Consider the following 25,989-nt stretch of genomic DNA (forward strand, 5'->3'; position numbering starts at 1 on the left):
GCCTGCTCAGTAACGCTTTGAGCGGCTGCTAGGCTCCAGGTTTGCTCTGATTGGCTGATAATTCTTCCCGTCTGCCAGACTGCAGCCCCTCTTTCCTCCATTCACCTGGGTGGAGTTAGTATGAGCCCACCCAATACCAGGTGGTGATTGGTGGAGTTCTGGCCGACGCTTCCAGTTCATTGGTGAAGCTTAGAGTCACTCTGGGGGATGTTGGGGGAAGGGCCCGAGGCTGGCTAAGGAGTCCAGGGGCGGGGTGGCAGGAGGACCCGCCAACCTAGGGGTGTGGGGCCGATAGTGCGAACGTGTGTGTGAGTGTGTGCTCAAAAGAGAAGGAAGGTGGCGAAGGGAGGAGAGTCCGAGTGGGTGGAGGGAGGGGCAGGGCGGGAGAAAAAGGTGGGAGGAGAGCCAGGTGGGAGGGTGGCGACTCACTCAGGACCCAGTGGGGGCAGCGCGATGAGGCGGGTGACCCTGTTCCTTAATGGCAGCCCCAAGAATGGAAAGGTAAGGGGGTCGGTCCGGAGGAGGCGAGGCGGACCCCTCACTGGGGTGCCATAGCAGCGGAGTGCGGAGCGAGCTCGCAAGGCAGAGGGCTGAAGTTGGGGAGAGGGGCTGGGAGGTGGGCGTGCTCCGTGGTAAGAAGTGTCCAGGAGGTGATGGTTGGGTCCCCGTGGCCTCTTCCCAACCCCCGATTCCTATCTCGAGCCTGCCCTTCGACTCCCCAGCCGCCCTGGGGACTGGCGCAGGTCAGCTTGTGCTTAATGGTTCCCAAGTCCAGGTGTGGGGCCAAGAAAACGGAGGGTTTGGGAGGGCCGCTGTCACCTAAGCGCGAGGTGCTGCTGATGCTTCTTTCCCATCTCTGCCCCGAAGACCCCCGTGCCTTCCGCCGCTGGCTGGAAAAAGCGCCTGTTTCCACCTACGTGCTGACTAATGGTCTGCCCCAGAAGTGGTAACTAAGGCATGAGAGGTTGATCGGGTAAAAAGAATTAACTCAGTCAGTGAATAAATGAAATACTTTTATATCCTAGGTCAAAGAGAGGCTCGTAAATCAGGGGCATTTTCTTGATGGTTTCCTCTTTTAGGTCCCCCAAGCCCCGCTGCCGCCAAACTTCTGTACTTTTTTCTTTTAATCTCTCCTTATTTTAGTTCTTTAGGGGACTGACAATAGGCCAGAGGGGTCGGTTTGACATTACTCCTTGCTGTTAAGCCTTTGTTGAGGGTGTGGTACTAAATATTGTTCGAATGCCAAAGTAAGCCAAAATGAGTCCTTTTCCTTCTCAGCTCTTGCCCCACCCAAGAAAGTTGTTCCGCGGCTTTGGAAAATTTGACTGTTCAAGGCAGACATTTATGGAGTGGCTAAAAGGACATTTAGAAATAACTAAGCCTTAGAGTCTAAGGTTAAGGTAAATTACCCTCATATTACTTGCGGGAATACTTTGTCTCCTGCATATTTTGGAAACATTCTAAATTTCTAAATAGTGTAATTGTGCCATGGTATAAAAAATTATTTTCCAAGTATTCTGTAGTTTTGAGTAAATGTGCCATAAAAATTTGAACCGCACTGTAGTTTGTTAACTATAATTTTGTGTTCTTCTGATCTTAGAGATTTAATACACACATAAAACAGAACTGGCATAAATGCAAGCTTTTGAGTTTTTCCAAATACTGCCTCAAAAGATGTTTGCCAAGATTTACATTATTTCTGACCATTACTAACCTTTTCTGAGCCTGTTTAGTCTGTTAACTACATTCACAATCTAACACATTGTTATTGGAAGAATGATTTAGTATATCCAAAGTTACAGCTGTACTATGTTCTCAGAAGCAGACCCCTCTGGTTGGCCTTTTCATCCAGTATCTCTGCTGTGTTATCCCATGAAAGACAAGAAGCTTAGGCCCAGGCATAAATATTTATACTGTAAATTTCTTCTGAAACCACTGAATTTTGTTCTTGTCAAAGATTTACAGGGTTAGTCTTGCCGTATTACCTTTAATAAGTTTTTTAAGCTATCTAGTGTTGACTGTGTTAGATTTTTGGATTTAAATGTGTATATCCTTTAAATATATTTTGCTAGAGAACCTCAGAAAATTGGAAGAACACATCTCAAATAATTAAAGATAAATGTTTATGTTAAAAAGATCATAAAAACCCAAACTGGAAAATACTAGTATAAGTCAGCATTAAAAATAATCTATGCCATAATCCTTACCACTCAACTTGAAAACATATTCTGTGCCAAAATGTTTCCTCTTCACTGATTAAAAAAAGTATTAGAATTACTCTCCTTTGACAAAAAGAGAGCAGGACAACACATAATGGCCTGCAATTTGATATAAAGTGACTGTATTAGACAGGATGGCATAATCATGACATGATGTTCATGAAAAACATGCTGGAAAAAAGCATCACTACGAAATAGAGTTTGATTTTCCCATCGCTAGTTGGAATATCTGTGTCACTTACCTTATCTCCTTATTTACCTAGCTTGTATTTCGGTTTTCTGGTCATAAGAATGTGTGTTTTTTCAAGTAAGTTGATGTCCTAGAAAGCTTATTCAGTGGTTGCCAGGCAAAGCCATGAAGCCTGGCATTGGGGAGGTAGAGAATCACTGCAGGGTCAATGTCATATGCCCTCCATACTTTTTCTATGTGATTAGTGAATAAACAATGAAGTGTAACTAATCCATATTTTGATATAGAAGAAAGGGCTGCATATTTTCTAAAAGTGCTTTCCCCGGTGAGATGGTGCACCACAGAAGCTGTGTAAGAGGGTCCAGTGGGGTTTAAGGAAAATATTGTACCTTTGATTTACAGATTTTATTATAAAATGTAAAATAATGTTAAAACTTGATTTTTTTTCATTCTGGAAATACACAGGTGATTTTAGTCACCAAATGTGTCGTCTGGTCCCAAGTCTTCTGAGAGAAAGTGAGTGTGTTCTTTCACAGGAACGCTTCTTCACCGCGTTGGTTCACTTTGGCATGTTGCAGTGTATGTAAGCTTACAAGGACCAGGTTAAGATTTGTATCACCCAATTTTAACTAAATTAACCCTCACCAAAATGCCAAGTGGCTTTAAAAGATTCCTTCAAAGAAGCTGCAGATTGAAGAAAATATTAATCTTGCAAAACCCAAATAAGCAACAAGAAAATGGCAGAACTGCCCCTTCTCCTAATATAAACTAGGAGATTTTTTTTTAAACAGTGGATCTCTCTGGCTCTGAGAAGTCAAAAAGCACCAGATTTTAAAGAAGACTGTTCAAAGTCTTAACTGTTTATGTATTTTTCTTTGAAATATTAGCCAATGATGAGGTCATCCCAATTAGCAAGCATTTAAAAATATTTCCCAGCACCTGAAGACAATTTCAGGAAAATTTTCCTTTACCATCTTTCTTTGGTTTTGTTTTTTTTTTATTTTTACTTATTGGTTTCAGAGAGAGAAGAGAGGAGAGAGAAAAATATTGATTTGTTGTTCCACTTAGTTATGCATTCATTAATTGATTCTTGTAGTTGCCCTGACTGGAGATAGAACTCGCAACCTTAGCATATCAGGATGATGCTCTAACAAACTGAGCTACCTGCTCAGGGAATTTTTTTCTTTTGATGTTTAAAGTCATTTTTGGCCCTGGCTGATGTGGCTCAGTGGATCGAATGCCACCCTGCAAACTGAAGGGTTGCTGGTTCGATTCCCAGTCAGGACATGTGCCTGGGTTGCGGGGCAGGTCCCCAGTAGGGGGTGTGTGAGAGGCAACCACACATTGATGTTTCTCTCCCTCTCTTTCCCTTACCCTTTCTCAAAATAGATAAATACTTTTTAAAAGTAAATAAAGGCAAACTTAAAGCTTCCATTAAACTAAAAAGTCCTGCTAGCATAAGTATACCATTTACTTCCCCAATTGGTCGATAGCTTTCACTTGTCATAGGATCTGAAATTTAGAAGAGATTGAGTTAAATAGTATATTACAGTGGTCATAAAGTTTAATACACATGCTTCTCAATTTATTCCACAGCATGCTTCCATTCTAGGCTTAGTATAGTGCTTAAGTTATTAAAGTTATTTCCACAATGACATGTAAATACCAGGTCCACACTGGGGAGTAAAACACAGGAAGCAAATAGCCATCATAAGCACGATCATTTTACAAATTCTCAGGCTCTCCATGGGGACTAAAGGAGACTTCGGATAGAACGGCCAGAACTCATGTCCATGGTGTACAAGATTTCCATTGCTGCTTTTTCCAACAAAGCTGTTAGATAAAGAAAGGTGCATCATGTACCGGTCTGTTTAAAACTTTTTAAAGCAGAGTATTTCTAAATCTGGTACTCTGATTAGTTTATATAAAAGAGCTTCAGATTATTCATTTTGCAGTAAAATTCCATCTTATATGTTAGTATTAATACGCACAACGGAGTCAGACTAAAGTGATCTGGCTGAAAAACAAATGCCAAGAATCCCCTCCAAGTGGAAAATAGATATATTGTTCCAATTTAAGAGAAATTTTCAAATTTACAGAATTATAAGGTTCTTCGCATTAATCTAAGATTTATTTTCTCCAGTTGATGGCCCTTTGATTATATCACTTAAGGGAAGTTGTCAGTTGCTAGATTAATTGTCAACTGCAAAAAATAATTTTTATTTAAAAAATAAGTATGTAGAGCAATGGTGACCTAACAGTAAATTATAACTTTTGCCCTTTATTGAATAAGTAGCACAAGTTTGTTGTGACAGATCTTGAAAACAAAATAGAAAAAGTCACAAGAAAATAAGTCAACCATAATTCCATCATCTAAAGTTAGCTGCTTTTAGTAGTTTTATGAATATCATCTCGAATCGCATTTATATTGTGTACTGTGTGTTTCAGCTTGGTATGTCAATGGAAAAAACAATATAACTGACACACAAACAGGCGTGTCCTAGTTCAGCACTCTGAAAGCAACAAAAAGTTCATCCAGATTTAAGAAATATTTGTCAAAGGCCTGCCATAAGCCAGGCAATGTAACATTTAATCCAGTGGATCCTTTTTAAACTGGCTGTGGTTGTCTTCTGGCTGCAGAGAGGAGGGTAGCACTTGGCTTTTTACAAATTAAAACCTTTTCATTAAGCCATTATAGTCTAGACAGAAAGATCAGGACATATTTCAGTCAAATGACAAGTTGTGTTTGATACTGTATGAGGGCTGATTTTAGTGATGGTGAAGTAAAAATTAAACTTAATTGGTACCTACAATGTGTTCCTGGGTAGTTAGTTTTGCAGTCTACAAGGAATCTCGTACTGCGCCTTGATTACCCTGAGAATCACAGAACTTTATGTAGGGTCTCTTCCTATCTTCGAATCAAATCTGACATCAGTGGGGAAGAAAGAAGGCAGCTGCTCAACCCCACGTATGAAACAAACAGGTTGTAGAGTTGGATTCTATCACTGTGTTGCTGTGCATTGCTATGGCATGGTCAAGCCTAACAGAATTAAAATAGGTATTTCCTTGTTCTTCATTTTACGCTGCTCTTTGGAACAGCTCTGTCCGAAAGGAGTCTCTGGGATACTTCTCACATACTCGTATCTGCGCCATTCAACACGGTAGCCACTGCTGATGTGGCTCGTGAGCGCTGAAATGTGGCTGGTGTGATGGGCGCACTGACTTTTAACTTTTAATCCATGTTAGTAGGTTAGAATTGAAATAACTTCTTTTAGCTAGTGGCTTCCAAATTGGACAGGGCATTTTTAGAACAGGTGGGTAGCCTTTATTTTCATCAGGAGACAACTGATCCACAGGAAAAAAGATAAGCTAATCACATGGAAGTAGAAAACAATTCAATTTTATGTATTTTTGAAAAGTCGCACAAAATGTTACACTCTAATAGTTAAATAGAGGTGCATTATATAGACATGAATTAAATTTGCATCCACTTTATGATACGGCCAATTGAAGGAGAAATGAAAGGAAATGCTGAAGAGAAAGTTGATGTGAGTGGGGGTGGGCAGGAGACAATGTAAAGCTACATAAAGCCATGTACAGAGATGTACAAGAAGCAGAGATAAGTAAGAGAAGGAAGAGAAGATCTGTCTAGGAAATTCCAGTGCAGTGACAGCTATCACAAGGATGTAAGGTGGAAAGGGAGGATTTTCTTACCTCCCACCATAGTACTTTCCAGACTGTAAAAGTTGTTATGTATTTGCTTTGGTCAATCTCTTGTTCCTTTGCATTTAAAATTTTTTTAAAAATTTTAAGTACTTATTTTTAGAGAGAAGGAGAGAAACATCAATGTGTGATTGCCAGGCACGTGCCTTGACTGGGAATCGAACCGGTGACCCTTGGGTTCACAGGCTGGCACTCAGTCCACCCAGCCACACCAGCCAGGGCAATCATCCCTATTTTAAAAATAAACCATTCCTATGACAAAAGAATAGTGTAAAAACATCACAAAGACTTACTAGGTCTCGGGCACTTTGCTAAGCCCTTACCATGATGCATCAGGGCATAGCATCCTCCTGACCTCCTTCTGGTGTCGGTGCAACAGTTTTCTTCCTTTCTGGGGAAAGCAGCGGGAGCATAAACAGGTTAAATGATTGTCTCAAGTTAACAAACAGCTAGAGACGTCAGACTGCATTCTAGTGTGGGTCTACAGAACTAGAACACTAACACCTGACAATCGTAGATTGTTTTTAGTCAGACGCAATTTCTGATTCTCCAGTTTCCGATTTCAACGATACGAGGCATAACTGAGTCACAGAAGAAAAAGGGACACTCTTAAGAACCTCTCAGAACCGCCTTTTACATGATAATCTAATATTTTAGTCCGGTTTATAGTGTGATGGTTTATACTTTATGAGTGACGAAGTCCATTATGTAAACTGTTCACATTAATCTGGTGTGTTTTACAGGTGGTTGCTGTCTATGGGACTTTATCCGATTTGCTTTCTGTGGCCAGCAGTAAACTCGGCATAAAAGCCACTAGTGTGTATAATGGGAAAGGTGGACTGATTGATGATATTGCTTTGATCAGGTAAATTTCACCTTTTTATAAGCTCTCTACCATGAGCTCTTAGCTACTTGGTGCTATGCTAATTTCCCTGATGCCATGGTTTAATCACTGTTGAAGAGTTTGAGATTTTGGCAAATGATTGCCTAGAATTTGCTCTTTGGAATTTATTTAAATCATTTGAACTCAAGATGTATCTATCAGATAGAAAATCCTCAGTACATTCCAATGTATTGATAGTCTCTCTGCATAGTTCATATATGACTATGAGAAATTTCCTTATGGTACTAAAGATGGAGCTAGTAAGACATGCATTTTTTTAATGTTAGAAATCAAATTGATCTTTTTAATTTATGTGTTAGTTTATTCAGTTGATTTCCTACAAATGCTTTGAGTTTTAAAAACATTACAGAGATCTACTTTGGTGAAAACTTACTAAGCAGTGTTAACTCACCAGCGATCCACCACGACAGTGGTGTTTGATTTGTTTTTTCAGTTTTGGTTTTTAAATATCACAGGCAGAATTAATCTCTTTAAAACAAGTACCTAGCTCACCCCGTCCCATCCTCATTGAGTCATAGAGTTTTGAGGCTTAACAAAGACGGGTGGGAACACAGATGCCCGAGGTGTGCCAGGTCTGTCGTGTTCACTTTGCCGTGTTGTCTCGTTTCACTGGCAAAGTGTGGGTGGGCTTTTTTTCAAATGATGGAGAATATAGTATACAAAATTTAATCTTCATTTAACTCCAGGTCAGAATGGCTTTTCAGTCTAATAGACGTACTACCTTTGAAGTTAATCACTTATAGTCCTTCATTTTAGAAATGAAGAAACTCAACATCTGAAAAGTGAAATGACTTTTCAGTAACTCACAGTTACTTACTGATTTTGTTAATGAGAAGAAAACAAAGTTTCATACTCGTCTTAAATAGTTAACTGGGATAGTGAACAAGTAGAAAAGATTATAAACTTAAGAGATACAAGTTTAAAATCCAAATAAAGTAGAAGAATTTCTTAGTTTTTCAATGCCTTCCAGATTCTTTCAATTTTTATGCGTAACTGAGTCACATTGTTGAATGATTTACATCAGCCCAAACTTCTTAACAAGCACAGACTCTGCTTCTGAGGAAAATTCACTGTGTTCCTGTGATGTTTTACAGAAAGTAAAACTTTCTGCAGCATAGAGGTCATAAACCTCCAGCACTATAAACTCTGCCTGTGTGATAGCGATGGTGGTATGGGTTGGGGCCTCGGGACGACCTGCACTGAGAATCCGGGATTTCAGATTGTGTGCAGTTATTTACGTTTGGGGCAGGGTGGTGGGTATAGAGCAGGTGAGTGTTTACAGCAGTTATTTCTAGCTATGTTCCTCCTACATTTAATACAAAAGTTTATTTTCATTTCCAAAGCACAGAGGAGCTGATGATTTGGGAGAAAACCCCAGTAAACTATTTAGGGTTGTGGAGTTAAAGTTGGCACGGGCTGTAATCGTGTCCTTTGAACATGCTTCAATAGATGAGAAAGCTGAATTCTATAATTTGTATAGCAGGTTTTGTTTTGTTTGCTTTCCATTTCAGAAGTGCTTTCATGTGCAGGATCTTACTGCAATTGAAATCCAAAGACAGTTAAATCAGTCAGTTAAACAAAGAAAGCACTGGGAACTTAACAGAGTCAATTTCAAGATACAGATTGATAGCCAAACCTGTCTAATCTACATAATTCTAAGGAACAGTCCCTGTATTCAGCAGATAAGTCATGTGATTTCTGGATTTTGATGGCGGCTTTTTAAATTCTGATCTTCCCCAGGGATGATGATGTTTTGTTTGTGTGTGAAGGAGAACCGTTCATCGGTAAGTGACTTCCTTAAAAGCCAATTTTGTCTGCCAAAATAAAAGAGATAGAATGACAACTTTTACCTATCTTAACATTAAAAAGTATTTTGTGGTAGTGTTCAGATTTTCATACACTTTTTGATTCTGCATTGGGTGTGCATGTTAAATTTTTTAATTTACTTGTAGGATTATATTTTACCATGGATACCTTATCTTTTACATACTTTTAAAATGCTCTGGCTGGGTACAGATACATTAAACATGACATGATGGAGTAGTTTGGATTGCAGAAACTATAGTCGTTTTGAAATTTTCTCTTTCATAGAGGTGGTCACAATTTCTCTGTTATGCTGCATAGCTTTAAGCACGTCCTGCAGCATTAGTAATGTTTAACACTGTCAGAGTGGCCAGAGCAAATCAGTCAGAAATCACTGGGCCACACACACGTGCACACACTGCCCTTCTATTTGGAAGCAAGCTGCCGCAGCTGTGTAAGGCTACAGGACCGTGCATGTTCTCTAACAAGTATTTGGTATATTTGGTTTCACACGCTCACACCCAGCACACTTTAATATTTTTTGAGCCATCGCAGCAGTTGTAGTTGGTGAGTGGAGGTGATTCTCAGGATCACCTCGTGGCAGTTTGCAACTGTGTACCCTTCTCCATCTCTACCTGGGAGCAGAACATTTTTTCTGATCTTCTTTGGTTGTCAGGCAGTGGTCACTTAATTGGTTCACTGTATACATACAAACACCAAAATAAAAGTGATCAGTTGGTGTTTGTTTTTGTTTATCCTATGAACTCTTGCTCTTAAAAGTATTTGGTATATTTTCATCCTCTGTTTTAATTGATGCCTGGATTATCCTGTTCTGGGCCAGGGGAAACCTCTTGAAGTCCTTTTAACCACAACCTCATCAATGTTGTAGCTTCCTTACTGTCTGGAGTAATAAGGTGTTTCATCTCACACTTCTCCCGTCCTAGATCCTGACCGACGATTTCTCCAGGAAGCCTTGATTTCTTTTAGTGAGATATACCGTGGTTACTAGGCTTTTTAGTGGACAGAGTTGGAAATACATGCTAGCCAGATATAAAATTTATATGTATATGTTTTTTATGATATTAACCTTTATATATAACATATGTTATCTCGTGGGTTCGTGCTAATACTTCTGGTATGTGACCAGGATTATAAATATTTATTTAACTTTTGTCTTACATCTCCTTTGTTACATATCAATAATCTTGATTTTCAGGGACATTGGGAGTGATAGAATAATAATGTCACATAATTACTCATTTACTTAAGGCATTATTATTATTGTTGTTTTTATTTACTTCTGTGTGTCTTCTAGTTTAATCTTCATTTCCAAAATTGGTTGTTTTTTTTTTATTTCCCATTGTCTCCTGAGTTCTCACTTCATTTCTGAATTCTGTAATTCCGGTTATGCTATTCTTTTATAACTTCTATTATTCACTTCTTAGAATAAAGAATTCACTTAAAGAATTCACTTCTTTAGAATGTTTTGGACTATTAGGTTATAGTTTTTAATCTATTTTATGGGCATTTCCTTCTGGCACATTTCATAGGGATGTAGCTCTTACTCTTTTAAACAACTTGATATGGAATTGATCTCAGTTTTTTTCTGGTGCTCAATTTTATTTGAAGTTAGTTTTCCATGACTTAGGAAAGCTTTTCGTATTTCAGGGCCCTAGAGCTCCCTTTTCTGTGGTTTTTATGAAGTGTTGAAAAAATGTGGAACTCACCTCTGATATATTCTGGTTCTTTAGAATAGTGAACCTTTCTGACTTTTAGCTGTAATCTTTTTTCTTTGTCTCTGTTTTGTGTCCAGCTTTTGTGTCCAGCTTGGATTCTTTTCCCAGCAGCTTGTCTGCAGTGTGGGACTTAGTCTTAGAAAGGCCGTTTTGGCTCCTGGGTTCAGAGAGTTCATTTCCAGCCTGGTCAGCTCTGACTGCAAAGGACTTGCGTCACTGATGGGAGGAGTGGGCATGCCCCTCCCACTCTGTCTGCATTTCTCCAATGCACTTGCTGAGCTGCGAAGTGAATATTTGGGGATTCCTTTGGAACTCTTCGGTTTGTCACTGTACTCTGTCGTTTCTCTCAGCTTCTTCCTTCCCAGATGCTAATCCCGTGCTGCTCTCTAGCTGCTCGTGTTGATGGGAACACCTTATCACCTCGTTTTGTTTTAGATGTTGTCTATGGGTGTCAGTTTGGCTGTTCTAGTAACGCTGGTATACCTTTATTGTGTTTTTAGTTTTAAAAATTCTGCTATTGCCATCTTCCCCAAATAGCAAATGTAAATATATTCTTCTTTTCCCCATGTCATCACCAGACCCTCAGACAGAGTCTAAACCACCGGAAGGGCTGTCAGGACCCCACACGGACTGGCTCACACTAAACGTTGGAGGGCGGTACTTTACCACCACGCGGTAGGTGCGTGTGCAGTGTGTGTGCCTGTGGGGGGGCACTGTGCACTCTTTACTCTTTGGTATGCTGATTGCCTTCGAAGATACTGAAATGCTGCTTAAATAGACTGTGCTTGGAAACTGCTTTTTTAGAAAGTTCCTTTTAAAGAAAAGAGAAAAAATACGATTTACAAGTCATTCCAGAGAAAGCATGAAAAGCATGACTTCAGTGTTTTGTGGTTTTTTTAAATCTAATTTACCTATCTTTAAAGGGGAAGGGAAGGAGAAAGGAGAGAAAGATCAATGCATGGTTGCCCCTCATGCATCCCCTGCTGGGAACTGGCCCGTAACCCAGGCATGTGCCCTGACCAGGAATCGAACCATAATCCTCTGGTTCAAAGGCCCGCGCTCAATCCACTGAGCTATACCAACCAGGGCAAGCTACACTAGCCAGGGCCAGTGTTTTAGAACATGCTGTTTAGGTATTCACTAATATAGGTGCAACGCTAGTTAAAGTTAACAGTATTGAAATTCGGGGAGACTACAGCAGCTTATATGAATAAGGAGTAAGTTTAGATCAAGATTATTACGATATAGTAGTTTACTAGATGGATAGATTTGGTTTTAAATTATAGGAAACTAAGACAATATGTAGGTCAAAGTCAGTGCCAGTTTAGCAGGGATTTGGACAAATGGCGACTTACTGCGCGTTTTTGTTCCCCAGCACCGCTCCGGCCAGGTTGTAGCATGCGTCTTTTTGAGAGAGCAGCTGGGATCGAGTATACTCTTGACTTAAATATGTTTGTTTATAAAGACAAATGGAGAAATCCATTTTTTTCCCTGAATTCTTAGGAGCACGTTAGTGAACAAAGAGCCCGACAGTATGCTGGCCCACATGTTTAAGGACAGAGGTGAGTGCGGCCCGAGGTTTTCATGTCTCGTGTGATCTGTTGTAGCCCTGGTGGCTTTATGTCTCTTGTCCTTCCGCTCTTTTTAATGATATTGATAGTTTTTACAAAAGTAGAAACTTACTGGTAGGTTGTCCAGTTTTTCTTGTGTAAACTTATAACTTTGGTTTTCCATTACGGGGGGGCTCTCTTCGTTTCATTGATAACAGGTGTCTGGGGAAATAAGCAAGACCACAGAGGAGCTTTCTTAATTGACCGAAGTCCTGAGTACTTTGAACCCATTTTGAACTACTTGCGCCATGGACAGCTCATTGTAAATGATGGCATTAATTTACTAGGTGAGTTTCCAATATAATTCCTCACAGTTTTATAAGGTCACAATTTTAATTATGTTTTCACTTGCTTACTAATGTAGTATATTTTCATAAACAGAAGGTGTATCTCAGTGGTTTACTTGCGCATTTGGCCCATGGACACCACAAGTGTGAGCTGCAGGAGCCCCACTTACACACACATTGTTTTCTGTGACTAGTATGCAGTTGGCCCTCCACGCCCACGGGTTTCACATCCTCATTCGGATTCAACCAAATGCAGATCAAAAGCAGATCAAAAATGGTATTTTTGATCCATGGTTGGGAATCCCTGCTTGCAGAGCACTGTGAGCATTGTTCGATGCCATCTTATTCAAGGGGCTTGAGCATCCATGGATTTGGGTATCCGCTGGGGCCCCCTGCAGCCAGTCTTCCACAGATCCCAAGAACAACTGAACTTTTGGAAGAGTCAGAAGTTTGATGCAGATTATTGACTGCATGGGGTTGACCCTCTAACCCCCACTGTTCAAGGGTCAACTGTATATGAATGTATACTCCGTGATTTTCAACTTTTTCCATCTCATGGCATGCATAAACTAATCACTAAAACTGTGGCACACCAAAAAAGTGTTTTATTGCCAATCTGAAAAAAAATAGGTATCATTTTGATTCATTCACACCAGGTGGCTATTGTTCTGTAAGTTGTCATTTTTTTGTTTGACAATCTAAGGGAAAAGAGGTCAGTGCCACTGACTAGTTAGTTAGATGTTAAAAATTCTTGTGGCACACCTGTTGGAAATCATTGGCCTATAGGTATAGAAATAGACAGAGGCACAGGTATGTAGTCTTGGGGAAAGTCTCTCGAGCACCCTTGAACGTTAAAAAGACACTCACAGAGACTTCCAGTCAAGATGGAGGGGGAGGTGAATGCTGTGCCCCCTCCTCCCACAACCACATCAGAATAACAGCTAAATTACAGAACCACTACCCGCAATGTCCACCCAAAGACTAGCTGAACAGAATGCCCACGAGTAAGGATATAAAGAAGAAACCGCATTAAGCCCGGGAGGAGGGGAAGAGACACGAGGTGGGCCAGTTTCCACTGCACGTGTGGCAGTTAAGAATGGGAAGAACATCTCTGCTGCCATGGCCCCCCTGAGGAGCAAGTGTCCCAGGCCCACCCGGTACCACTGCTGGGCCCAGTGAAAAGCAGCAGGGATTCCTACAGGTGGGAGGAAGGGCCAGGTGCTTTTGACCCAGGCCTCCTCCTAAAGGGCCTGGGTGCAGGCTCACTCACCCAAGGGACCACAGCTGGGAAGCACCAGGGACGAACAGGAGGAACTTAAGTGCCTGGCTTCAGGGTGAGGGCTGGAGAGGCAGCTAGCTCTCTCCCAGACAGCAGTGCAGGTAGGACTTCCGGCCAAGATGGAGGCGTAGGTGGAAACACTGTGCCTCCTCGCACAACCAAGTTTAAAGACAACAAAGTTTTAGTAACAAAAACGCAACCAAAAAACAGAAAATTGAACTGTACGAAAGTCCGACAACAACGAACCATTCAGCCAGACCGGCAAGAGGGGTGGAGCTGGCGGAGTCGCGTGGCACAGGAAAAGTGGCCAGACTAACCCAGGCGCATGTAGGCGGCGATTGGCAGATCCCAGGTGCGGGGTGCCAGTGGGCGGACCCAGCGCAAGGCAGCTGGCTGACCTCAGTCACGCATTCGCACACAGATAAACCAGGCAAAGGAGCGAGCAGTGAGACAGACCATACAACCAGGGCCCCAGTGATGGGAACTAAAGCCTAAAAGCACCAATTGGAAAAACTTTCAGGATTGAGGTGCTGGGAGAAGCTCCCAGGCTCATAGAGTTTTTGTTGGAGAGACCCACAGGGTCCTAGAGGGTGCACAGGGCCACACACCCAGGAGCCGGCACCAGGGGGGCCCGGTTTGCTTGCAGGAGGCTGCAGAGGGGACTGAAATCCGAGAGAGAGCGGAACAAACGCCATTGCCCCTCTCTGACCCTGCCCTCACATACAGCGTCACAACCCAGCAACTGGATCGCCCCACCCTGGTGAATACCTAAGGCTCTGCCCCTCATATATAACAGGCACCAACAGACCAAAACATTATGGTTCAAAAAGAACAGCTCAAAGCCCCACAGCCAATACTTCTAAGTGACCAAGAAATAGCCAACCTATCAGATGCACAGTTTAAAACACTGGTGATCAGGATGCTCACAGAACTGGTTGATTTTAGTCACAAATTTGAGGAACATATGAAGGCTAAACTAATTGAAATGAAGGGAAGTACACAGGAAACCAATAGTGATGGAAAGGAAACTGGGACTCAAGGGAGTGGACCAAAAGGAGGAAAAAAATGACCAAACAGGAAACAATGAAGAAACAAGAATTCAAAAAAATGAGATGAGGCTTAGGAATCTCCAGGACATCTTTAAATGTTCCAAAATCCAAATTATAGGGGTAGCAGAAGGGGAAGAAGAAGAGCAACAAGTGGAAAACTTATTTGAACGAATAATAAAGGAGAACTTCCCCAAGCTGGCAAAGGCAGTAGACTTCCAGGAAATCCAGGAAGCTCAAAGAGTCCCAAAAAAGTTGGACCCAAGAAGGAACACACCAAGGCACATCATCATTACATTAGCCAAGATTCAAATGAAGGAGAGAATCCTAGAAGCAGCAAGAGATAAGGGGACAGTCACCTACAAAGGAGTTCCCATCAGACTGTCAGCAGATTTCTCAAAAGAGACCTTACAGGCAAGAAGGGGCTGGAAAGAAGTATTCCAAATCATGAAATCCAAAGACCTACATCCAAGATTGCTCTATCCAGCAAAGCTTTCATTTAGAATGGAAAAGCAGATAAAGTGCTTCTCAGATAAGGTCACATTCAAGGAGTTCATCATCACCAAGCCCTTATTCTATGAAATGTTAAAGGGACTTAAGAAAAAGAAGATAAAAAATATGAACAGTGAAAGGGCAGCAAACTCACAGTTATTGAGAACCACACCTAAAGCAAAAGCAAACTAAGAGGACAGCTAGATCAGGAGTGGAACCATAGAAATGGAGATCACATGGAGGGTTAGCAACAGGGGAGTGGGAGAAGAAGAAGGGGGGAGAAGGTACAGAGAATAAGTAGCATAGATGGTAGGTAGAAAATAGATAGGGGGAGGGCAAGAATAGTAGGGGAAATATAGAAGCTAAAGAACTTCAGACAGGGACATAAACTAAAGGGGGAGAAATGGTGGGGGAGGGGGTGTGCAGGGTGGAGGGGAATGAAGGGGGCGAATAGGACAACTGTAATGGCATAATCAATAAAATATATTAAAAAGGAAAAAAAAAGAAGTGCAGGTAGATGCCATTGTCCTGGGCTGAGCCCTCCGGCCACACCACTGTGGTTGCACATTCAAGTTTATAGGCCTCCAAGTGACTGGATTTGGTCTGATTTAAGGAGTGGCCGGAGTATATGTGTCTTCACATCTTCCACAGATTATTGCCACGGGTATGGGCCTAGCATGCCAGAGCCTCGATTTTTTTAAAGAACACCTGGAAATCAAAAATGTTAGTGAAATTTGATTTTGAAAACACTGCATGTTAAACAGGCCACAGTCAGCCTACAGGGCTGCTGGATTACAGTCTGTGTTGTAAACTTTTTATTTTAACCATTCTGCAAAAATTATTATAAAAGTGACCAATGATCCACTTTTTTACAAAACCTTTTCTTTTCATCAACTGTATCACACTGCTGCTTTTTACTGTAATGGCCTCCCCTTGTGATTGCATTTAAACCTCAGCCTCAGGGGCCCGGTGGGCCCCTCAGAGCCCCAGCCTCCCTGCAGTGATGGCGATTCCAGTCCTCCTTTCTCTGACGTGAGCGTTGCGCGCCGGGCATTGCCAAGCTGCGCATATTTCTCCTCTGTGGCGTTTCTCTGCTGTTGCTCATTTATTCAGGTGTTTGGCAAACTGAGCTCTCTCCTGATTCATTTTACATAGCATTGTTTTAAGTAGTAGAGTTTCCACCAGACTCTCTACATTGGCTATAAGTCACTGCAAGTAACTACACACTTTAAAATAATCTACAATAACTGATACATCTTCTTCCCACTTAATCTTATTCTTTGCTCTTCCCAATCTGTGCCGTCACCAGTGTGTTTTGTTTACCTTCATCATTTCTTTCACTCCCTGCCTTGAAGGGCCTTCACTTTTTTCCAGGGAATCATTTCTCTTTGTCTTCTTTCATTTGTCTTCAAAACACTTTCCCTGACCTAAATCATCCTTTTCATATTTTTTAGCCAGATCTTACCTCAATTCAATTATTGTACTAGCTTGAGAACATTTCTAGCATTTCCTTTCATTATCTGTTTCCCTGAAGTTAACATGAATTTTCTTATGCCCAGTTGGATACAGAAAAAAAAGGCCCCGGCTGGTGTGGCTCAGTTGGTTGGGTGTCTTCCCACAGACCGAGGGGTCAGGTTTGCTACCACAAGTTTGTGGTCAGGGCACAGGCCTGAGTTGCTGCTTCAGTCCTCAGTCCTCTGTCGGGGCCTGTGTAAGAGGCAACCAATAGATGTTCCTCCCTCGCCTCGATTCTCTCCCTTCCTTCCCCTCCCTAAGGAATGAGTAAAATCTTTTTTTTTTTTTAAGAAATCTTTTAAAAAATTGATTCTCTTGTAAGAAAGATTTCAGAATTATAGTTTTGACTTTTGCTTTGAAGTTTACTTCGATCATTTCCATAATTTCCTAGTTCAGTAAGTATGAGATATTTGTGATAAACCTATTCAGATCTGCTCCGCTTGACTAGGTCAATGGAATGTTAAGCGTAGGTGAACTAATTATTTTTTACTGGATTCACAATTAAATCACCATATCAGTTATTTTAAGAATGTGTGATAAGGAATTTTTGCATGTGGCTTCTTTTAAATATTTTTCAGAAATGATTTTGAAATGTGGAAGCCTTTTATTCTATTTATATAGTTTTCCATTTTTTCCTTTTGCTGAATGTAAACTACTTACTTTGTTTTACAGATATTTTTAAATATCCTATTGTGTCCTAAACATGGGTTGTTTTTATTCTGTATTGATTGATAACCTGCTTGTTGATTTTCTTTTATTGTGAGAATTTAATGTAAACAATTCTATACATATTAAAATAAAGTTTTCTGTAAAAGTCAAATCACTTTTATTATGATAGGTGTGTTAGAAGAAGCCAGATTTTTTGGTATCGACTCATTGATTGAACAGCTAGAAGTGGCAATAAAGGTAAGGCTCTTTTTGCACTAGCCAACATTATGTTTATTGTAGCTGCCTCCCAGAATGCACCACTAATTTCTTAGTATCTTTTTTCAAGAATTCTCAACCACCAGAAGATCATTCACCCATATCTCGAAAGGAATTTGTCCGATTTCTGCTAGCTACTCCAACGAAATCAGAATTGCGGTGCCAGGTAATTAAAGCAGATTTTTACGAGAGTTATTTGTGTCAGCAAATCTGTGAATAACATTTGCATTCTTCTAGGATTCTTGTTTTGCCTCATTTTCCTTTTTCGTGCAAGATATAATTTAATTATGAGCCATAAAATTGATGTAATCTTAAAGTGATTAGCAAAAAAGGGATGTGTAATAGCCTTTTTATGGTGCAATTATCCCATGTGTGGGACTTTTTGAGTAATGCATGGAAATTCCAGCAGTAAAATAAAAAGTCAGTTGTTTGTATAGTTATGTATGGCTAGACTGGCTTTTACTTTTACACTTATGTTTTATGGCATGAAAGGTTTTAAAAACCATGATGTTGCCTTTTCAAAATTGAAACTATCTGGAATTATTGAATTAATAAAATAAATATAATTAGGTTTAACAAAAATAATACTTGTCTGTGGGTATGTGGCTAACTGAGATCCCTTTTATAGAGTTCTGCATGTAAATGAGGTATAGCCCGGCTGCATTCTGATGCTAAATGGTTCCTTCTCCTGGAACCCATTCAGGACACTGATTTCCTGTGTCTGAGTTCCATTCGATCGTGTTTGGTAATAAACTCCAAATGACTGAACCACCAATTGCTTCTAAAAAACTTGGTGGTTATGCTATAGTAATTAAATTTAATACAACAGATGGTTTAAATGTTGTGACAGTTTGGTTTTTTTAATTTCAGGGTTTAAACTTCAGTGGTGCTGATCTTTCTCGTTTGGACCTTCGATACATTAACTTCAAAATGGCCAATTTAAGCCGCTGCAATCTTGCGCATGCTAATCTCTGCTGTGCAAATCTTGAACGAGCTGATCTGTCCGGATCAGTGCTTGACGTAAGAACCACTTTTGGTTACAAGAGAATTTTTAGTCTATTGAGCATTCTCTTTTTTTTATTGTATTTTTTTCATTACCATTTAATATCCTTATACCACCCTTGCCCAAGCAGTCACCACACTGTCATCCATGTCCATTTGTCCTTTCTCCTTTTCGGTCTATTGAGTATTCTCAAAGAGCAAAAATTACATCTGTCTTTCGCGAAGCTTTTACTTAAACACTGATAAAACTGAGGGTGAAATGGTCGGCTTTGTAACTGGCTCGCTCCTTCTCTGTACATCTATATGTGTATCTGTTTACATGTGTGTGTGATTTGAGGGTAGATGATACATGTAGAACCAACAGTGAAATCTCCTAACTTCTAACAACTTCAGATTCCTTAATAACAAAGCCCATATCTATATAAGTTTGTATGTCTTTCAAACTAACAACGCTTAATATAATACAGGCTTTTCATAGTCATTGAATAAATGTTTATTGAATGTTATAATTTTGGTTTCATTCCTCAAATACAACCTATTTTTCCATGAAGCTTATGCAGATGTAGGAACAGAGTCTCCCAATGTACATCCAATATACATTCTTTCTTTTTTTTTTAACTCACCTTGTTCCATTTTATGATAAAGGGTCAAATTGGTAGACAAACTAATGAGATGATGAAAAGCATAAAGAAGAGGTTTGAAGGACCCAGTCTTCAAATAGTGAAATGTGAGGAGACAGCTTAGGTGGTTTTTAGGGACAGAAAAAAGCTCAAACAGTCTGGGTCACTCAGCACAGCTGGTTTTGAGTGCTATTTAATTATAGCATTCGTAAATGTGAAGCTGAACGATATTTTCTTATCTGTAAATACTTATTCTACCCATAAGGTATAATTGATGTAAAGGTCAAAAATATATATATATTTGATAAACTGGTGTGCTTTAAAATTGTAAATTTAATTATTAATGATGAAAATGGCTTATGCTGGAGAGTCATTGCCCACAGTGTGTAGGCTGTGAAAGTCAAAACTGACCACTAATTGTCCTCAGCACGGGACGCTGACTGCTGATGAACAGCTGGGGCAGTGCAGCGTCCGCAAAATGCAGGTGTGCCGAGCGCTGTGGCGGTGCCCACGCGGTGGCTCCACTGTCTCGTTGGACTCCACACCCCATCTCTCCCTCCTGTATAACAACTACAGTTATCACTTACATAATGCTTTAACCAATTTTAAACACTTTAACATTCATATCTACTTCTATGGTCCTGATTTTGTGAAGGTCTTATGTTAACGTCACCCTAACAGCATCCTCCCTTATATAGTAGTTGTCAGAGTTTAGATCTGATGGCACTGAACCCTTTGAGATAAATCGACATCATTTAAAATTCTAACATCCGTTTTCTAGCTTTTTACTCTGTGTTTCACACTGCGATTTGGGTGCTTAAGGTTGCCAGTGCTGTGTGGCAACAGTTAGTACAAGACCCAGTTAACAACTTGTGTGCCAGCTGCGTGCTCCTTTCATTGCTGGCTTTTGCACTCTGGCCTTTGAAATGAAGGTAGTAATAGCATGACTAAACGTCCAGAATATCACTGACTGACTGCTGCAGTAACGGGGAAGAGAAAATCCATACCCCTAACCAGCTTATGCTTTCATACACTTCAGCTGTCACCTGGCATGCCCAGGGCAGTTTATAAATATGGGAATAGGTACATCAGATCTCCGCTCCCCGACTTCCTTATCCACACACTCTTAAGTTTCACCGAAAGTGGGCATGGTGTTGTTGACTTTATTTCTTTTAAAAGTATTTAACACAGTCCTCAGTTCGTCTTGAGTTCAATTGGAAAAGTTTTGATTGTGAACAGAAAATAATTGTCAGTGTATCAGATTGAACCTTTCTTCCTTTTTCTAGGTTTTTCTTTCACTTTGACAAGAAAAAATTCTGAGACATTCTAAATGAAAAGTATAGCGGCTGGAGAGTGAAAGAACAGAAGTTAGCTTGTGAATAGCTGTCAGTAGCTCTGATGAAAGACTGCTCGCATTCCCGTATATCTTTGGAACTTAGGGTTAATTTCGAGGTGGCTGTTTCTGAGATTATCCAAAGGAGAGACTAGCCAAGTGCCACTGGACCGCAGGAGCCTCCCCTGCGTATTTACACATTAACTTTCCAGTCTGCCGCCTCAGGTGCAGACCTTGCCCCGCCGCTGTGCGGTGCGTTTGCCAGGGCCGGCCCTTTGTCTGTAGCTAATGTCAGTCCTTTAAGAACGGCTTGCCTTTCTCTTGCCTTCCTTGATGTATGAAAACACTAGCCAACTCCAGAACAGGACGTACCTGTCTTTCTGCCGTGGGCAGCTTAGACTCGGTGGCCCAGGACCTGTCTCCCTGTATTGCCAGCAATAGCCATTTCTTTTAAAAAGACTTGCAGCTGTGGCAGTTAAATAGATTTTTGTTTCACAACTGTTTAAGCCATTGTTTTCTTTTCCAAACAAATTCTGAACCTTAAGACATGGACTTTGTTTCTCTCGTTTGCCAGTGTGCAAATCTCCAGGGAGTCAAGATGCTCTGCTCTAACGCAGAAGGGGCCTCCCTGAAGCAGTGTAATTTTGAAGATCCTTCTGGTCTTAAAGCCAACTTGGAAGGTGAGGTTCTGTCTCTACATACCTTTTCTGAGGGGAAAACATGCTGGGAAGTAGAAAGCCCAGCAGAGCAACTGTTCCTGGTAAGACGTGACCGTGGGTGGATTTGCTCTGGTGCCATCGGAGGAGCTTCAGGCGGTGACGCCGACAGCCGGGGGGGACCCAGCCTCAAACATTCATGAGGCCTCAGCTGCAGAATTAAATGTCAACATCTTAAACTTTCAAACAGAACAACACAGTCACACACTGACCAAAACTAAGGACTTCAGTTTGCACAAGCCCGGACAGTTTTTGTTGTATTTAGGTTTAATGTACTGTTTGTCATTTTCTTAATGCCTTGCTGTATCTGCGCACTGGTCACTTTGTTTACTTGTGTGCTGAGAGGACATGGCACTTATCTCCTTTGTCACGAACTTATGGAGGTGAGTATAAAAGTGCTAATTATCATAAGACCGAATTAAAGTCCTCACTCAAAAATACAGAGTAAAACATTCTTAATTCATGCTATGAGCTGACACCTCAAGAACAGTGAACTGGATGTAAGTTGGCTGAGACACTGAGATTTGAGGTTTCAGAATCCTTTTCAAAAGCTGCAGGCGCCTGTCATTCTCTTTCCTGTAAATTGTATTGTGGTGTTTTTGAAGTTAAGTGACTGTAAATACGGTTAAGTTTAACTAATCCCCAAACACGTTCACTCTAGGTGCTAATCTAAAAGGTGTAGATATGGAAGGAAGTCAGATGACAGGAATTAACCTGAGAGTCGCTACCTTAAAAAATGCGAAGTTGAAGAACTGCAACCTCAGAGGAGCAACTCTGGCAGGAACAGATTTGGAGGTGAGTCACCAGTTTTTAACGAGTTTTTTCGGTTCTAGAGTCAATGAGCACCTCCTACAAAATTCATTGAAACCATACAGTGGTTGGCTGGTAAAAACTTCCAGGTGACAGGCCAGCTTAGCTGGAGGGACGTCTCCTTGCAGCTATTTGTTGAAACCCACATGAATTCCAGGGGAGGATCAGTACCTGAGTCAGGGATCCAGTTCCGGGTCGGAAGATTCACCTGACATTTGAAGTTGATTTCATTTCTCTCTGTTTCTTAGTTTTTCTCATGGAGATAAGTTTGATAGGTGCTTTATTAACCTAATGTATTGTTTTGCTTAAGTTTTATTTTCAAACAATTACACAGAGCCAGATTATTTCTTGAACTGCTTGGGAAATTTAAAAAATATCCAGGTTTGAAAGCCTATTCTAAATCGGCATCGTATTCTTTTTAAATCTCAATGCGAGATTGCGATTGGCCCAGTCGGCTTCCTCGTCAGCACTGTCTTCTCCACGTGGCCTTCCGGCCGACTCCTCGCTCTTGCTGTCCGGCAGGCGGCCCGCCCTCTGCAGGTACGGACGCACTTGGTGTCTGTTCAGTGCAGTGGCCATCAGCCACCTGTGGCTGCTGAACACTTGATATGTGGCCGTGTAAGTGGTAGATGGGTTTTTAAATTTGATTTAATTTTAATTCATTTAAATATAAATGGTCACATGCAGTACTGTCATATTGAGCAGTACAGCCCTGTCCCTACACGGGAAAATCTGGTGTAGATTGGGGTGTACGTTAAATTGCCGATTAGGCGTTCCCAGCAAGGGACGCATGAGAGGCAACCACACATTGATGTTTCTCTCCCACTCTTTCTCCTTCCCTTCCCCTCTCTCAAAAAATAAAAATAAAGAAAATATTTAAAAAAAAAAAAAAAATTTAGCTTGCTGTTGATTTTTCTAAAAATGTTTTTGTCTTATTCCCTTGATAGCTCTAAGCAGCAGAGTAGCGGGTTCTATTTAATTGAAGGCAAAAGAACCAGCCTAAGGCTGAAGATATAAACCTATTTAAGCAGCAGTATTTAATTTTTAATCGTTTGTTAACTGTCACCTAAAAATGATGATGTTTTTCCTTGATTTTTGCTGCCCTGCAGTCAGCGTGGTAAACAGCCCAAGCCTCCCTCTGTCCAGCCAATTGCAGGGGCTGGTCAGGTCACCTGCCGAGGGACAGCTGTCAACACTGGGACCTGAAAGCTTCTGTGCAGTCACTCCCTCTCTCACCACTGTCCCCACCATCCCCAGGGGCTTGTCTCATCTGTCCCTCTGTGATCGGAGGAGAAATTTGAAAGCAGCTTGCAGCAGTGGTGGGGGGTTACACTGTTGTGTACATTTGTTTAAACTCATTAAATTGTACAGGTGATTTTGGAGCTTAAAAAGGCAATTCCTCGCTATAAAAATGTTTTGGTTGAGGAATGGAAAAATCTGTTATACAGTTTAATTGTTAAGTAAAATCTCCTTTTCTCAGATTTTTAAAAATAGTCACTGTGCCCCTCCTGTGCCTTCCATTGTTATTCTCAGATTGTGGTAAAATTGTTTAGGTAGCATTTACTACATTGGAGTCCATTCTAGATTTTAAAATCCAGAATCATTCTGGACTGATTCTAAAATACATGATCAGAAGGGACATGCTCCTTGTTAACCCGTGTGTGTGTGTGTAATGTATTTGTGGTGGTCAGCCAGAGCATGACCAGCTGGTGGTCAACTAGAGAGAACAAATACAGATACCAGAAAATCTGACTTTCTTCTGAAACAGAAGCTTTCCAGAAATAACTGAGTTTTCTTCTATAGGAACATTTGCCTAACTTGCCCAGGAATCTTTCTGAAAGGCAACGGGCAGACCCCTAAGTCTCTGTGTTAGTTATTGGGTATCATCTCTGCCTTTCAGAACTGCGACCTGTCTGGGTGTGACCTGCAGGAAGCCAACCTGCGAGGCTCCAACGTGAAGGGCGCTATCTTTGAAGAGATGCTGACACCACTGCACATGTCACAGAGTGTCAGATGAGAGTTTCAAGGCTGCAGGAAGAAGCTCAAGACGACAGATGTTTTCCTTAATCACTTTTATTTCTCCACTCACTCGGCTGTCTAGAAGAAATAACACTGTAAGGAAATTAAAGAGAAAAACATTTAGAGGATTATGCTTGTTCTCAGTGGTGCATAGGGGGGAAAAAGTGACTTTTCCCTACATTCTGACTTTACCAGAAAAGCATTCATTCAGTAGACATAGGGAAGCTAGATTAGACGCTGCCTTCCGAGTGGAGTAGGGGGGCTTGCCTGGCTTCGTGACCAGGAATAGTACCTATTATATTTGCTTTTAAATAGGCATGGTATGGAAATGTTGTACCATCTTGGCTTGAAATTTGAGGATTTTAATTTATGAGAAGCACAACATATACCATTATATTTATTGAGCCTCTAGAGGCATACGGATCAGTACATTGTGAAGCTCCGTGAACATTTTCCAGAGGTTGTTCATGTTATGAGAAGCTGTGGCAATGACTCCCCCGCCTTACCCATCACACCGTGTGAGCACGGTGACATCCGACGCCCCAAGGCTTGCACTTCAGGTTCCTTTTTTTATGTTTTTTTTTAACAGAATAGTAGCTAAATTAAAGAAATCCTCCATTCTTGCTGACTCGAAAGAAAGAGTCCAGAGAACGACATCACTGTACATGAAGGTCCACGGAGGCTGCAGCGGGCCTCGAGGCAGAGCTTCTCAATGAGCTTGCTTTGAGTTTCCTTCTAAGCAAGTCCCGCTCCACGCCAGGCCAGGCAGCTTGTTTATTGACACGACCAGCCTCCTTTCCTCGAGTACAGTCAACACAAGAACAGGAAGATACTGCAAAACCAAAAAACCAAGGTGCATTACTAATAATTCAGTGGCCAAATCGTGTAAACAGGACTAGCTTAGAAATAGATAGTAAGTCTCGATCCACTGCAATTGAAGCTGTAAAATAGGAATGGATATGGCAAAGTCATCTCTCAGAAGGCACCACAATGTAATTGAAGCTAAAACCTGACAGGGTGGAACGAGGAATTTTAAACTGGTAATAGCCACCAAAAAAAGTAAATAAAAACAAAAGCATTTGGCTGGTCCAAAATGTAATACCGATCCGTCAGCACCTGCAGTTCTTTTACATACATTCTCTGGTTTGGTTTGTGGTTTTAATGTGTTTTAGTCTGGTTTTCTTGAGTCATACTGTCTCTGCTGCAGCAGAGATGGGGCCTGTCCTTCCCCACCACTTAACCGTGGCCTTTCCTCTCCCCCAAGAGCAGGATATAAGCTGTGTCCAAATGGGTTCTGAATTCTCCAGACCCAGCAGGGTGAGACGATGAACCGTTGAAAACCACTCTGTCTCCTTTGGGAGGATGGCATGTCTTTAACATCTGCGTAGCGTGTTCTTCTATATACATACACATATGCAAAGCTTTCCTTCCAGCAAAGGTGCGTGTGCACGGGGGCAGGAGGCCGGACCTTTGCAGGCCAAGGAAAGCAACTTCAGAAATGAATTATTTTCTTTGCTTTATTATTTTTATCAAGACAGAGAAGTATTGTATGAAGAGATATCTATTTTCATAATCAGTATGTGCCTAAATTATATTTAAATCATTTCACTCTGTACTATATTTTCAGTAATTATAGAACATGTTGTTCATCCACTGAAGGGTACCTCTGTATACGTAACCTAAGATCTACACGCGGTTTTCTTAGAAACCGCAGGGTTCGGGTCGAATGTATGCTGCATTAATAAACAATGTGAAATGTCA

The 25,989-nt window shown here is 41.0% G+C and overlaps 1 protein-coding gene across 2 annotated transcripts; it reads left to right on the forward strand.

The window, feature by feature from the left end:
* The first annotated feature begins 400 nt into the window (after positions 1–400).
* Positions 401–25,989, forward strand: KCTD9 (potassium channel tetramerization domain containing 9). Of its 2 annotated transcripts, XM_037163471.2 has the most exons (13): positions 401–501; positions 6,876–6,997; positions 8,777–8,820; positions 11,154–11,250; positions 12,079–12,137; positions 12,344–12,472; positions 17,643–17,710; positions 17,799–17,894; positions 18,599–18,748; positions 21,258–21,363; positions 22,061–22,194; positions 22,645–22,749; positions 24,110–25,989. In XM_037163471.2, the coding sequence occupies exons 1-13, from the start codon at positions 454–456 to the stop codon at positions 24,224–24,226; spliced, it is 1,275 nt and encodes a 424-aa protein (XP_037019366.2). In that variant the 5' UTR covers positions 401–453; the 3' UTR covers positions 24,227–25,989. The 2 variants fall into 2 exon arrangements, with proteins under 2 accessions (XP_037019366.2, XP_037019367.1); XM_037163472.2 differs by lacking the exon at positions 22,645–22,749.

This window comes from Artibeus jamaicensis, unplaced genomic scaffold (assembly GCF_021234435.1).
Source record: "Artibeus jamaicensis isolate MK-2021 breed Jamaican fruit bat unplaced genomic scaffold, CSHL_Jam_final contig_477, whole genome shotgun sequence".
Taxonomy (NCBI): Eukaryota; Metazoa; Chordata; class Mammalia; order Chiroptera; family Phyllostomidae; genus Artibeus; species Artibeus jamaicensis.